The following is a 12,102-nucleotide window of genomic DNA, read 5'->3' as shown; positions in this document are numbered from 1 at the left end:
GGGGGGTATTTAGTTAAATTTGATGTTTTGTTGCTGCTTACAGGAGGGGATTCAGATGATTCTGAGTCAAGTAGCAGCGGACGGGTTTACTAAAGTCGTGTGGGTGAACTTGAGAGAGGTTTGTGAGCAATATTTAAGTACGGGCTTAGAATCAAAAGAGTATTGATTTTGGTTATTCAACAGGAAGCGGTGATTTACGTGAATGGAAGGTCGTTTACAGCGCGACGCAGTGCTATGCTGAACGAGAATGACTTGGTTCCAGGGCTTACTGGCCACAAGATTCAAGTTCTGGAGACATCGATGAAGCTCAGTCTACAGGAGGAGTTGAAGGTGGCAGATAACCAGTTTGAGTACTGGGAAGAAGTGGCTCTGGGAGAAAACGAGCTCATTGAAGACACTGCGGAGCCTGAAAACGTGCTAACGTTGCCGGAGTTGTATGAAAGTGCCGAAGTAGCCAAGTACCAGGACGCTATTCAGAGTCTAGTGTATCGTCGGATCCCCTTCGAGCGAGAAAACGCCCCGGAACAAGGCGACGTAGAAATGCTGACCAAGTTGATGGAAGCCACTGAGAATGATGGAGCTACTGCCTTCGTTTTCAATTGTCAAATGGGGAAGCGACGTACAACTACAGCCATGGTGATTGGAAGGCTGATTTGCCAGCGTAACACCTTGGATATCAACGCTTTGACGCCTCCAGAAGAAATACCGGAAAACCAGAACGGATCGGGTAATTTTGCGGTTATCCGCGAAGTCCAAACACGTCTGCAATATGGGCGGGAAGCGAAGGTATGGGTGGATACTGCCATCGACGAGTGTGCCACCATCTGCAACATTCGCTCGGTTATCCACGAATACCGCGATCTGTCGAATGCCGAAGCGAAGCCTGCCAAGCGTTCGTATTATCTACACCACGCGATGAGTTTCCTAGAGAGATACTTCTACCTCATCGTATTCGGAGCTTACATGATCGAGATTCACCAGAAAAACAGCGGCGAAGAGCCTGCCCCAGACACTGACGAAGACACGCACCCTTCATTTTCCAAGTGGCTTCAGCAGCATCCGAACATATTCCGCTTGTTAGATGACCTGGGTGGTGTGCGCTATAAGTCAGACAAGGTGCTAGCCAACTGTGTATTGAAGATGGATCACTTCTTCGGTATCGCTCGGATCCCGTTCGAGCTGACCACGAACGTCCCGAACTACCGACGTATTGCCAATGAACCCATCTTTGGTACCGCGCAGTGTCTGGAACAAGGCATCATCGATGTGATCGACCACTTACGTGACGAGTTCGACCGTGCGATCTGGATTAACTTACGTGAGGAGGCTGTTATTTACGTCACGGGACGTCCGTTCTGCGTGCGCCACCAAGACGATCTCATGGTTAACGTGGAGTATCCGGGGATCGAAGTGGACGAGATCACGGCGATCGAGAGACAAGTGAAGCTCGAACTGCAAGATAAAGTTCGTAAGGACAACGGCCTGTTCATGTATTGGTACGAGCCTCGCGAGATGGTGAATGATGAGACTATGGAGCACATTAACCCACTGATGGATGTCAAGACGTTGACTGAAGTCTACGAGGACGCCACGCAACAAACGGAGTTCGACTTACGGTACGCGCGTATCCCTGTGTCGGATGAGACCGCACCAGAAGAGAAGGACTTGGACGATATGGTGCGTCTGCTCCTGCCTGCATTTATGAACGAACTGGGTCTCCAACTCCCGTCAGACGAGAGCAATCCAGCTCAAAAGAAACTCAAGACGGCAGTCATTTGCAATTGCCAGATGGGTCGTGGTAGGACTACGACTGCTCTTGTCTGTGTGTACATGTTACGTGTGGTGCTCGAGGACAGCGCGTCATGTAAACCTAGTCTACTGAAGGAGATTCTTGGCAGTAGAGGTGCTGGCCATCGTCGCCAATCTGCTGCCCTTATAGCCGACTTCGTAGTGATCCGTAAACTACTCAAGACGCTGGACAACGGATCAGACTGCAAGCTACTGGTCGACTACGCTATCGACCAGTGCGAACATATGCAGAACCTGCGCGACTGCATCAGTCAATGTCGCGATCTAGCGATGGATCGCGATCTTCCGAGTTCTAAGCGCGATTTCTTCATGCTACGCGCTGTGAACTACCTGGAACGCTACTTCTATCTCGTGTGCTTTGCCTCGTACCTGCTGGAAGAGCGTGAACACTATTTCCAGCGTAGCTTGTTTGTCACGTGGATGAACGAACGCTATGGCAGCGCGTTGTATGAGTTGCTGGACAACCTCTGCTTCGAGGAGGAAATTGGCGCAGAGACACATGTGTCGTCCATGCGCTGGCGATGGCGACGTAAACGTAAACTCGTCTCGAGATTGGAGTAAAATTTTCAACGCAAACGTGAAAAAAACTGAACCAAATCGTATGAAAACGTAAGACAAAATGCTACGAAAGCACAACTGAACTCGGGGGGTGTAATGGAGGGTCTAAAGGTGCTAGCTGCGCAGTCAACACTGTCACTGCAAGATCCAGTCTAGTTGGTGGTGCTACGGATGTAGTACGGTTCATCCTGGTACTCTGCTTCACAGTAGGGGAAGGCGGTGTCGTCTTCCGAGGACGTGAATAGCTTCTCTCCAGCATGGATCATGACGTAGCAACCGGCCACCGAACAGCCGACCAGTACCAGCATGGAAGCAGATTTGTCCAGAACGGACATCTTTCTCCAGAAGACGCGCAGGGAAATGATCACAGGCATCAACATGCAGTTAACCGTGTGAGCCGTCGATCCCGTGAAGTCTTCCAGATCCAGGAACTTGTCTTGAGCAGCCACAGCGACGATAGCCATGATGATGATCATACTAACACGCAGTGTGATGTAGCGCAGAGTGTTCCTAGTCCCCTTGTAAGGTTCACGAAGCCGGTCCTCAGTGATTTCTTCGGGAAACTCGATCGCAGCGCGTAGGTGCGACATCCGCCCGTCAGACTTCTCGATCAAACTGGAAGCCGACACTCCGCGCTCTTGGGGCGTCAAAGCTTGAATGTAAGAAGGCTTTTCCTGCAGCTCCAGATCGTCCACGTTCTCCACATCATCATCCGGATTGAAACGCACAATAGGCGCAGTCTTGTGCATTCCGAGTACCAACCGCTCTGCGATGTAGAAGGCCGGCATCATCATAGTAGAGAACGCGATGGAAATGTGTACCTGCATAAAGAGATACGCCATAACAACAGCAGCACGACTAGGCGTGAAACCCAGTGGCGCAGGTCCCATCGGGTTCGACGTGTCCACAATAGAGTACAACACATTGCCAGAAATCTGGCAACCACCAGCAGTGTATCCAGCCAACGCGATCGCGAAGAAAAAAGCCGAGATAGTCAGGATCGTGATCATCAGGACTCGAGGCATTCGCTGCGGCTGAGAGTGTTCACGTTGCAAGTCTGGGATCACGATAGCAGCGCCGTATGCCAGAGCTAAGTTACCGAAGCAGGTTAGAACCTGGTGAACGGATACATCCGGCTTGGGGATCGATGGGTGGCCACGCATGTTATACTGCAGCATCGCCACAGCGATCACGTCGGCGATAGCAGTGCCCATACAACCAGCGAACGCCATTCCGGCACTTTCCTTCAGTGTCGGGATCAAACAGACAGGAATGACCAGCAACGCCATGAAGACGATCCAGAACGTCTGACTGAATGTGTCGGGGAACAAAACATCGAGTAGTGTACTACCCAACACCAAAAAGGCGATAGGTACCAGGACACATACGCCCATCTGCGAGACGACAGAGAAGAAGCGACCCCATTTACCCAAAGCCCACTCACCGAGGTCACCGTACGTCTTGACCGACGACGGAGCCGCCAGCATCGCCTTGGACAGTTTGATAGCCGAGTAAACGTTTGCGAAAAACATGAATGCGAGCGAGATCGTCGCGTAAATGGGTCCGGCTCGTGCGAAGTTGGAGGGCATACCAAGCGAGCCGATACCGAGGACGCAGCAGAAGAGGTTGAACGAAGCCTTGGCATCTTCGAGCGTGAAGAAAGGGTCCTTAGAACCGTGACCCATTGCTGAAGACGGTCGAGCACAAAGTGGCTTGTTGGGTATATGCCAGACGAGGAGAATTGGAGAATGAATGAGTTGGAAGGCAACGCAATTTCGCAGCGCAACTTGCAGGGTTGGCTATGAGCGTGGGCGGGTGCTTTGCAGCACTGTTCGTTGTTTGGCCATGCGTCAGTGATTACTGGTTCTAGAAGTTGAAATAGTGTTTGGATGAAAAAGTCCATTCTACATCCTACAAACTTTAAATCAAAGGTGGAAATGCAAGTGGTGTTGCAACGTGCTTGCCTAGAGACAGATTTTTTTTTTTTACGTTACATGTACCACTAGAGGTACTGTAGTACTGTACTTTAGTTAGTCTAGTCTAGATAGAACACGAGATTTGCAAGTCGATCACCGTTGATGTACTTACACTTACACTACTTATGTTAAACATGCATCGAGGTATCATAATGCGTGAAATTGTACATCAACATGCCTGCCTCAGTTTTTTTTTTTACAGAGTTGGTGGTGAAGATTAATATTCAGTGTTGCATTTGATAACCCGAAATGTGTTGTCAATACGTGTCAGTACAACACCTACACCGTGATGGACCCTGGTTTCCAGTGACGTGGCAGTCTCAACACGCTGATGGTACTGTACGCACCGTTTTAACGCATTTGCTGTGAGCATTTTGCACTAATGGACATGATTCTAGATGGAGTCCTTAGTGAAAATTTTCGAACAACGACTCGATGGCGGTCTAGCATTGCTAGTCCTTTTGCCACGTGCAAGACGCCGAGGTGCAAGTTGTACTGTGCAACCCATCACAAGTGGATATAGCTTGCTTGTGCATAGCGTGCATTTGAAAAACTAAAAGGGATTCCATTAGAAACATTTCGCGGCTTGCACTGTCGTCTCGCCTCGTCGGATGATGTCACGTCACCTTGCAGTTCAACAGGTATAGATAGCTACATCAGGTAGCCTGCCTGTACTAGTGTAGCAGTACTTACTGTACTGGCATGCCTTGATGGCTCAGTCAGTAGTACTTCCTCTTTAGTCGTCAGTAGTGCACACATTGCAGAACGTAAAGACATGGGTGCCAAAACACTGCGTTTACGTTATTGTCTGGTCAACTTCATAGTTCCCGTATCAGTGAATCAATTTATCAATTTATCAATTTAATTCAATTCAAACTTCTTCCGTTTGCACTCCAAACTTTGGAGTGGACTCCAAAGTAAACTCAAGAGTTGGATGAGCTCCTGTACCTGTAATCAGGTAGTTTAGATGAGGGATCGTTTGGATGAGAAGGGCGTTTAGATGAACGATTTCAATCATTCGAGATTACTACTGTAGAAAAGTTACCGAAATTCGGATACCGGTAGGACAAGCTTAGTACATTTCAGGCAACAAACTACTTGCCATGCATTGTTTATTTTTTTTTGAAACGGTGACACGGAGGCTAGTGCACTCCTCTACACCATTACTATTTTGTCTAGTTGCTGCTATTGTAGATGTAGTACGGCTCGTCCTGTTATTCCGCGTCGCAATACGGGAACGCGGTATCGTCCTCTGAAGGAGTGAATAATTGCTTTCCAGTATGGATCATCACGTAGAAACCTGCAAGACTGTATATAACCATCTCAAGCATAGGCCGCCATGTCAAAAACGGACCCCCCCCCCCCCCAGAATACACGCGGGTAGATCAGCACCAGCACAATCATACAGTTCACAGTGTGAGCAGTGGAGCCCGTAAAGTCCTCGAGATCCAGGAACTTATTTTGCGCAGCAATGGCGACAATGTCCATCATCACAATGATCGTGATGCGGAGAGTGATATAACGGATCGTGTTCTTAACTCCACGGTAAGACTCACGGAGTTGCACCTCTGTGACTTCCTCGTGGAGCGTCGAAACTTGCACGGAGGAATGTTTCTCCTGCAGTTCCAGATCCTCCTCAATGTTTTCCACATCGTTGAATCGAACACAATTGGAGCGGTCCTGTGCATGCCAGCACCAAGTGTTCAGCCATGTAGAAAGCCGGCATCATCCAAGTCGAGAAGGCGATGGAAAATTGCACTTACATGAAAAAAGTCGCCATCACGACAGCGCCACGGTTGGGACTGAAGCCGAGAGGAGCTTCTCCCATCGGATTGGCGTTGTCCACGATTGAGTACAGGATGTTACCGGAGATCTGGCAGCCACCCGCTGTGTACCCGGCCAGAGCGATCGCAAAATAAGAAAGCTGAATGATCAGCATGGTAACAACCACCACACGGGCGTCCGTTGACGTTGCGAGTGTTCGCGCTGTAGGTCTGGAATCACGATCGCAGCACCGTACGCTAGAGCGAGATTACCGAGGCACGTGATAACCTGGAGAACCGATACGTCCGGCTTGGGTATGGACGGGTGGCCGCGCATATTGTACTGAAGAATGGACACGGCAATAACGTCGGCGATACCAGTGCCCATACAACCAGCGAAAGCTATGCCGGCACTCTCCTTCAACGTCGGAATCAGGCAAATCGGAGTGACCATGAGAACCATGAAGATGATCCAGAAGGTCTGACTGAAGGCGTCTGGGAACAGAACGTCGAGCAGCGTGAATCCGAGGATCAAGAAGGCAATCGGCACCAGGACACACACGCCCATCTGCGAGACGACAGAGAAGAAGCGGCCCCATTTGCCGAGAGACTACTCACCGAGGTCACCGTACGTCTTGACTGACGACGGAGCCTCCACCACCGCCTTGGACAGTTTTGATAGCGATCCAGAATGTCTGACTGAATGTGCCGGGGAACAAAACGTCGAGTAGTGTACTACCTAACACCAAAAAGGCGAGGACGCACACGCTCATTTGCGAGATGACGAAAGACCTCCGTTCCACGAGAGATACGCCCGCCTCACATACCCGTGGGACGCAGACTACAATGGAGACATGACTAAGCTTACCGGCGGCGTTAAATCGAAGGTGCAGTGGAGGTGTCCGTCGGTAGCGTGCCACCGCAACTTGGAAACGATTAACAGTGTTAAATACTCCTTGCGGAACGCCGCCAAGACGCAGATGGGTTAGCTTCAAAAAGGTACGTATACGGAACTGATCCGTTTGAGGATCAGGATTTGTGACCTGAATTATGAACAGACTGAAAACAACGAAGAAACACTGTTAACCCTTTTTGATGTGGAGAAGAGCTGCATTTTACCAAGATCTTTCTAGTCGCTATCTCGAAAGACCTACAACGTAAGGCCAATGGATATGTTACCATCCGTTGCGGGTGTAGCGACGGTCTCCGGCTCCTCCACCTCGCTGTCAACGTCGGATGGAGTGTTCACGATATGTGTTAGTTGAATGACCTCACGAGCAACACGACGGACTCGTCCACGAGGAACGTCAGCAATGTGGCGTACATGAATCGTCTTGATAACCGTCACGATGTCGCCATTGATGGGTGCGGCGTCGAGAAACGCGCGCTTATAAATCTCTCCAGGGGATTGTTCGTCCGTGCAATTAATTTGTTGTTCATGCCGAAAACGTTCCAGCCATCCATGGTATACTGCTCCAGCCAAGTGCGGTTGAAATAACCCCAAAATTCGCCCCCATTTTTCAGTAGAGTAGCCAGTGACAAGAAAGTACGGAGACATGAGGAACTTTACGACGAAGAGCTGCAAGAAAGTGTCTTGGCAGTGCTCTAAGGACCCAACACACATATGGGAACCCAGGATTTACGCCCGCTCGGTATCAACTGGACGTTGCTCCAAGTGCAAGTTCGTGTCGTTCAAGAGCTACGCTGCAAAGCACAAGCCGGTTTTGCTGCAGCAATGGAACTACGAGAAGAATGGCGAGCCTGCATCTTTCTCGTCCGCCAGTGACAAGAAAGTACGGAGACATGAGGAACTTTACGACGAAGAGCTGCAAGAAAGTGTCTTGGCAGTGCTCTAAGGACCCAACACACATATGGGAACCCAGGATTTACGCCCGCTCGGTATCAACTGGACGTTGCTCCAAGTGCAAGTTCGTGTCGTTCAAGAGCTACGCTGCAAAGCACAAGCCGGTTTTGCTGCAGCAATGGAACTACGAGAAGAATGGCGAGCCTGCATCTTTCTCGTCCGCCAGTGACAAGAAGGTTTGTGGATCTGCTCTATAGTTGCCTACCTTGAGTGTCACACGAACCTTGCTAATCGGACGTCTAGACCAAGGGGCGCCCGATATGCCCCAAAATGGTGATAGGTTCCGTTACCGCCGCCAAGATCGGTTCACAAATGGCACTAGCACAGCTCTCCGCTTACAGAAGTCATTCCAGGCTCCTAAAAGAAAATGAAGATCAGATGCGAGAACTATCACGAGTACGCTACCAAGGTTCAGAGCCGCTTTTGAATAACAGTGACTGTCTATCATGCCTGCTCAAGTCCGAAGCTTGCGCTCGCAAGACCTTTGAGGAGCTGTTTCCAGGCAAGATGTTCGAAAAAGTGAGGCTTTCGTTCATGGAAGGATTGGACCTGGACGGTTACTGCGAAGAGCTATCTATGGCATTCGAATACGATGGAATACAACACGATATTGAGAAGGCACATTTCCACCACACACCAACCGCATTCATGGAGCAGCTAAAGCGTGAAGCTCTCAAGAATGTTATCTGCCAAAAGTACGGGATCAAGCTGGTTCGAATCCCATCAAGGATCCTGACGCCATGAAGCAGTTCATGGATCAAGGAATGAATGGTAAGGTTAACACAGTAAACGACTAGTAGGCAATTAGCTCAGTTTTAATCAATCGATATTTTCTTTCTATTTTTTATGGTGTTGCGCTCTTTGTTGTAAACCTTTTATTACACATCAAGCGGATCGTTGAGATATCTTCTAACGTTATTTATTTAAAAGATTTGCTTATCAACGTCAGCAAAGCATCACGAGTTCTACGGCCTTTCAAAGTATGCCTTGATCATCAAGCGATGTAGGCAACACTGTTGAGCAGGTTTTGAGTGCTAGACTCCAGTCCGTTCTTGGGTGGATGGCTACCGTATCAAGTTGATACAGTAGCCGATTGTGTTGATACTATCAACACAATCACATCATTTTAATCAGAAGGTGATGGGGAAGGCTCATCTTATAAACGAGACGCGGCAGCTCGACTGTCTCGTTATCTGAAGTTTCTGGTGCTTCAAATAACGAGACAGTCGAGCTGCTCTGTTTAAAACCGAGAAAGCACCTTGCAGATCATCCATAGCTTAAATTCACTTTCCGTCTTCCTTCAAGTCGACCACCTCAAGAGCGACCCACTGTCAGCCAAGTCACTCAAGCTGCAGTCGACAAAAGCCTGGTCGGCCTGCCCTCTGCTAGCAAAGGTGCGTCATTGCTTATGCTAAAGCTCTTTTTTTTTTTTTTTTTTTTACCAAAACGAGAACGCGTCACCAACTAAATATTGCACGTTGCACTGCACTCGAAATTCAAGCAGATGATGTTGAACTGCATATATTCACGCCTTTGTATTGATCCCAGCCACTCGCTGGTTCGATAACACTGATCACTTCTATACCTACAGCGTTGCCAAGGACTTCGAGAGTCAATCTGAGACGCAAATGCTTTGTCGTGTTTTACTTGTTTGAGTTCATTTTGTGTGCGAGACTCTTATCTCATTATGGTATACTAATATCTCCATGAATTCTACAAAACCTGGAGCAGCTTAGTTGGTGTTATTACGGACGTAGTACGGTTCATTCTGGAACTCAACGTCGCAGTATGGGAAGGCGGTATCATCGTCCGAGGGTGAGAACAATTCCTGGGCGGCGTGGATCATCACGTAGAAGCCAGCGCAACCGCACACCAGCATCACCAGCATCGAGACGCCCTTGTCCAGCACCGACATCTTACGCCAGAAGATACGCATATAGATGAGAATCGGCATGATCATGCAGTTGACTGTGTGGGCCGTAGCACCCGTGAAGTCCTCAAGATCAAGGAACTTGTCCTGTGCGGCGACAGCGATGATAACCAGCACGACGATGACGCACAGACGCAGTGCGATGTACCGGAGCTTGTTCTTGGCTCCCTCGTACGGGGCACGGAGCTGCGCCTCCGTGATCTCCTCGGGGAACTCGATGGCCGCACGGATGTGGGAGATACGACCCTCAGACTTGTCCAACAGACTTGAGGTCGACACTTGACGGTTAGCCAGGTCCTTGGGCGTCGAGGCTTGCACGTACGAAAACTTTTCCTGCAGCTCCATGTCCTCTTCGATATGAGCTTGGTCGGCGTCGGGGTTGAAACGCACAATGGGCGTATTCTGGTGCATGCCCAGAATGAGACGCTCCGCCACGTAGAACGGAGGCATCATCAGCGTCGAGAAGGCCATGGTAATGTGCATCTGCATGAACAGGTATGCAATCACTACAGCGCCGCGGTTGGAAGTGAAACCAAGCGGAGCTTCACCCATTGGGTTCGAGGTGTCCACGATGGAATACAAGATGTTACCAGACAATTGACAGCCGCCAGCGGTGTAGCCAGCAATGGCAACTGCGAAGAAGAAGGCGGAGATGACCATCATGGTCACAAAAACCACACGCGGCATACGCTGGGGTTGAGAGTGTTCACGCTGAAGATCGGGGATGACGATCGAAGCACCATAGGCCAGAGCAAGGTTACCGAAGCACGTGAGCACCTGGTGGAGCGACACATCCGGCTTGGGTATCGAGCCGTGGCCGCGCATGTTGTACTGCAGCAGCGACACCGCCACGATGTCAGCGATAATGGTGCCCATGCAACCAGCGAAAGCCATGCCAGCACTCTCCTTCAACGTCGGAATCAGGCAAATCGGAGTGACCATGAGAGCCATGAAAATGATCCAGAAGGTCTGACTGAAGGCGTCTGGGAACAGAACGTCGAGCAGCGTGGATCCGAGGATCAAGAAGGCAATCGGCACCAGGACACACACGCCCATCTGCGAGACGACAGAGAAGAAGCGACCCCATTTGCCGAGAGACCACTCACCGAGATCACCGTACGTCTTGACTGACGACGGAGCCGCCAGCATCGCCTTGGACAGTTTGATAGCCGCTAGCGTGTTGGAAAAGATCATGAAACCCAGAGCAACCGATGCGTAGACGGGCCCAGCACGGGCGTAGTTGGAAGGCATGGCCAACGAACCGATACCGCAGACGCAGCAAAAGAGGTTAAACGAGGCCTTGGCGTCGTCGATGGTGACCCACGTCGACTTGGAGTTGAGCATGGTGACGAACGGAAGACCGAAGCTGAAGATGTCGAGTTGTTGCTAAGTCTCCAGGAGTTGGCAAATTCCAAAGTGATTGATTTGGAGACGACACTGAGGACGGTGTACTTGGTGGTTCGGCCGTTTGTCGCTCCGACTCTGTCGGAAGGCTTTTTGCTGGTGTTGGAGGTGTTTGGATGCAGGCTGTGATTAGACTGCCGTGAGACCAGGGCTCTGCGTTGAAGCGTTGCGTTGCAGTGCAACTTGTAGCTTACAACAACAAGACTGGTAGAAACATAGCCGTGAATCTCAGCTCCACAACCAATCGTACGAGAGGAGCAAATCTGCATGCATTGTCGACATAGACGCTCAGCCTACAAAAAAAAAGAATGGCATGCCGGTATTGTAAGAGCACTCATGTGGCCAAAGTACCTTTTGAGACTTTGGTCATCCACTCCCGCTGGGTTTTTCGAGTCACTGCGACAGCCTCTAGTTCGTACACTGAGCATCAAGATCCCATTTGGCCCCGTCACATTTGTATCATTATCGTCTACAGTGCCCATCATCTTCAGACAAAAGCATCTCCGGGGGATGATGCTCCGTGGTAACGCACACTACGACTAATTAATTTGTGCATCGGCTCAAATCTAGATTTCAGCATTCCAGCAGTGGGCATTAACAAGGGAATTTACACGCAGAAGTCAGCGCGTTGGCTGCGAAATCCCGTTTGACGGATGCTACATTTCAGTTTCTCGAGTTTCCGGCGGTTGTTTTCTGAGTTTAGCAAGCGGACATGGCAGTGGTGCTGCAGACTGGCGAGAACTTCGGGCTCATCTCTACTGCATTACAGCTTGAACTCGGCTCAGACAGGGCTAATAA

The 12,102-nt window shown here is 49.9% G+C and overlaps 5 protein-coding genes across 7 annotated transcripts in view; 2 read left to right on the top strand and 3 right to left on the bottom strand.

Moving 5' to 3' along the window:
- PPTG_12724 (hypothetical protein) overlaps nucleotides 1–4,442 on the top strand; it is a 5,269-nt gene extending 827 nt beyond the window's left edge. Inside the window, exons 2-3 of one of the 3 annotated variants that reach the window (XM_008909911.1) lie at nucleotides 44–118; nucleotides 184–4,442. In XM_008909911.1, the coding sequence (XP_008908159.1) occupies nucleotides 44–118; nucleotides 184–2,370 (2,262 nt within the window). In that variant the 3' untranslated portion in view covers nucleotides 2,371–4,442. The other 2 variants (XM_008909912.1, XM_008909913.1) reach the window with 2 other exon arrangements.
- PPTG_12725 (hypothetical protein) lies at nucleotides 2,520–4,052 on the bottom strand (the record flags this gene model as incomplete). Its single annotated transcript, XM_008909914.1, has 1 exon — nucleotides 2,520–4,052. The coding sequence occupies one exon, from the start codon at nucleotides 4,050–4,052 to the stop codon at nucleotides 2,520–2,522; it is 1,533 nt and encodes a 510-aa protein (XP_008908162.1).
- Nucleotides 4,443–5,557: 1,115 nt separating the features above from the next.
- PPTG_12723 (hypothetical protein) lies at nucleotides 5,558–6,879 on the bottom strand (the record flags this gene model as incomplete). The annotated part of the gene is made up of 5 exons (XM_008909910.1): nucleotides 5,558–5,651; nucleotides 5,698–6,023; nucleotides 6,127–6,216; nucleotides 6,300–6,674; nucleotides 6,739–6,879. 5 exons carry the CDS (start codon nucleotides 6,877–6,879, stop codon nucleotides 5,558–5,560), a joined length of 1,026 nt encoding a protein of 341 aa, XP_008908158.1.
- A 783-nt stretch (nucleotides 6,880–7,662) lies between these two features.
- Nucleotides 7,663–8,714, top strand: PPTG_12722 (hypothetical protein; the record flags this gene model as incomplete). The annotated part of the gene is made up of 3 exons (XM_008909909.1): nucleotides 7,663–7,899; nucleotides 7,955–8,146; nucleotides 8,214–8,714. The coding sequence occupies 3 exons, from the start codon at nucleotides 7,663–7,665 to the stop codon at nucleotides 8,712–8,714; spliced, it is 930 nt and encodes a 309-aa protein (XP_008908157.1).
- An 894-nt stretch (nucleotides 8,715–9,608) lies between these two features.
- On the bottom strand, nucleotides 9,609–11,244 carry PPTG_12721 (hypothetical protein; the record flags this gene model as incomplete). Its single annotated transcript, XM_008909908.1, has 1 exon — nucleotides 9,609–11,244. One exon carries the CDS (start codon nucleotides 11,242–11,244, stop codon nucleotides 9,703–9,705), a length of 1,542 nt encoding a protein of 513 aa, XP_008908156.1. The 3' UTR covers nucleotides 9,609–9,702.
- Nucleotides 11,245–12,102: the final 858 nt, after the last annotated feature.

Source organism: Phytophthora parasitica (assembly GCF_000247585.1).
Source record: "Phytophthora parasitica INRA-310 unplaced genomic scaffold supercont2.35, whole genome shotgun sequence".
NCBI classification, from domain to species: Eukaryota; Oomycota; class Peronosporomycetes; order Peronosporales; family Peronosporaceae; genus Phytophthora; species Phytophthora nicotianae.
Note: the sequence above shows the minus strand (reverse complement) of the source record. Positions and strands in the feature narration are given on the sequence as shown.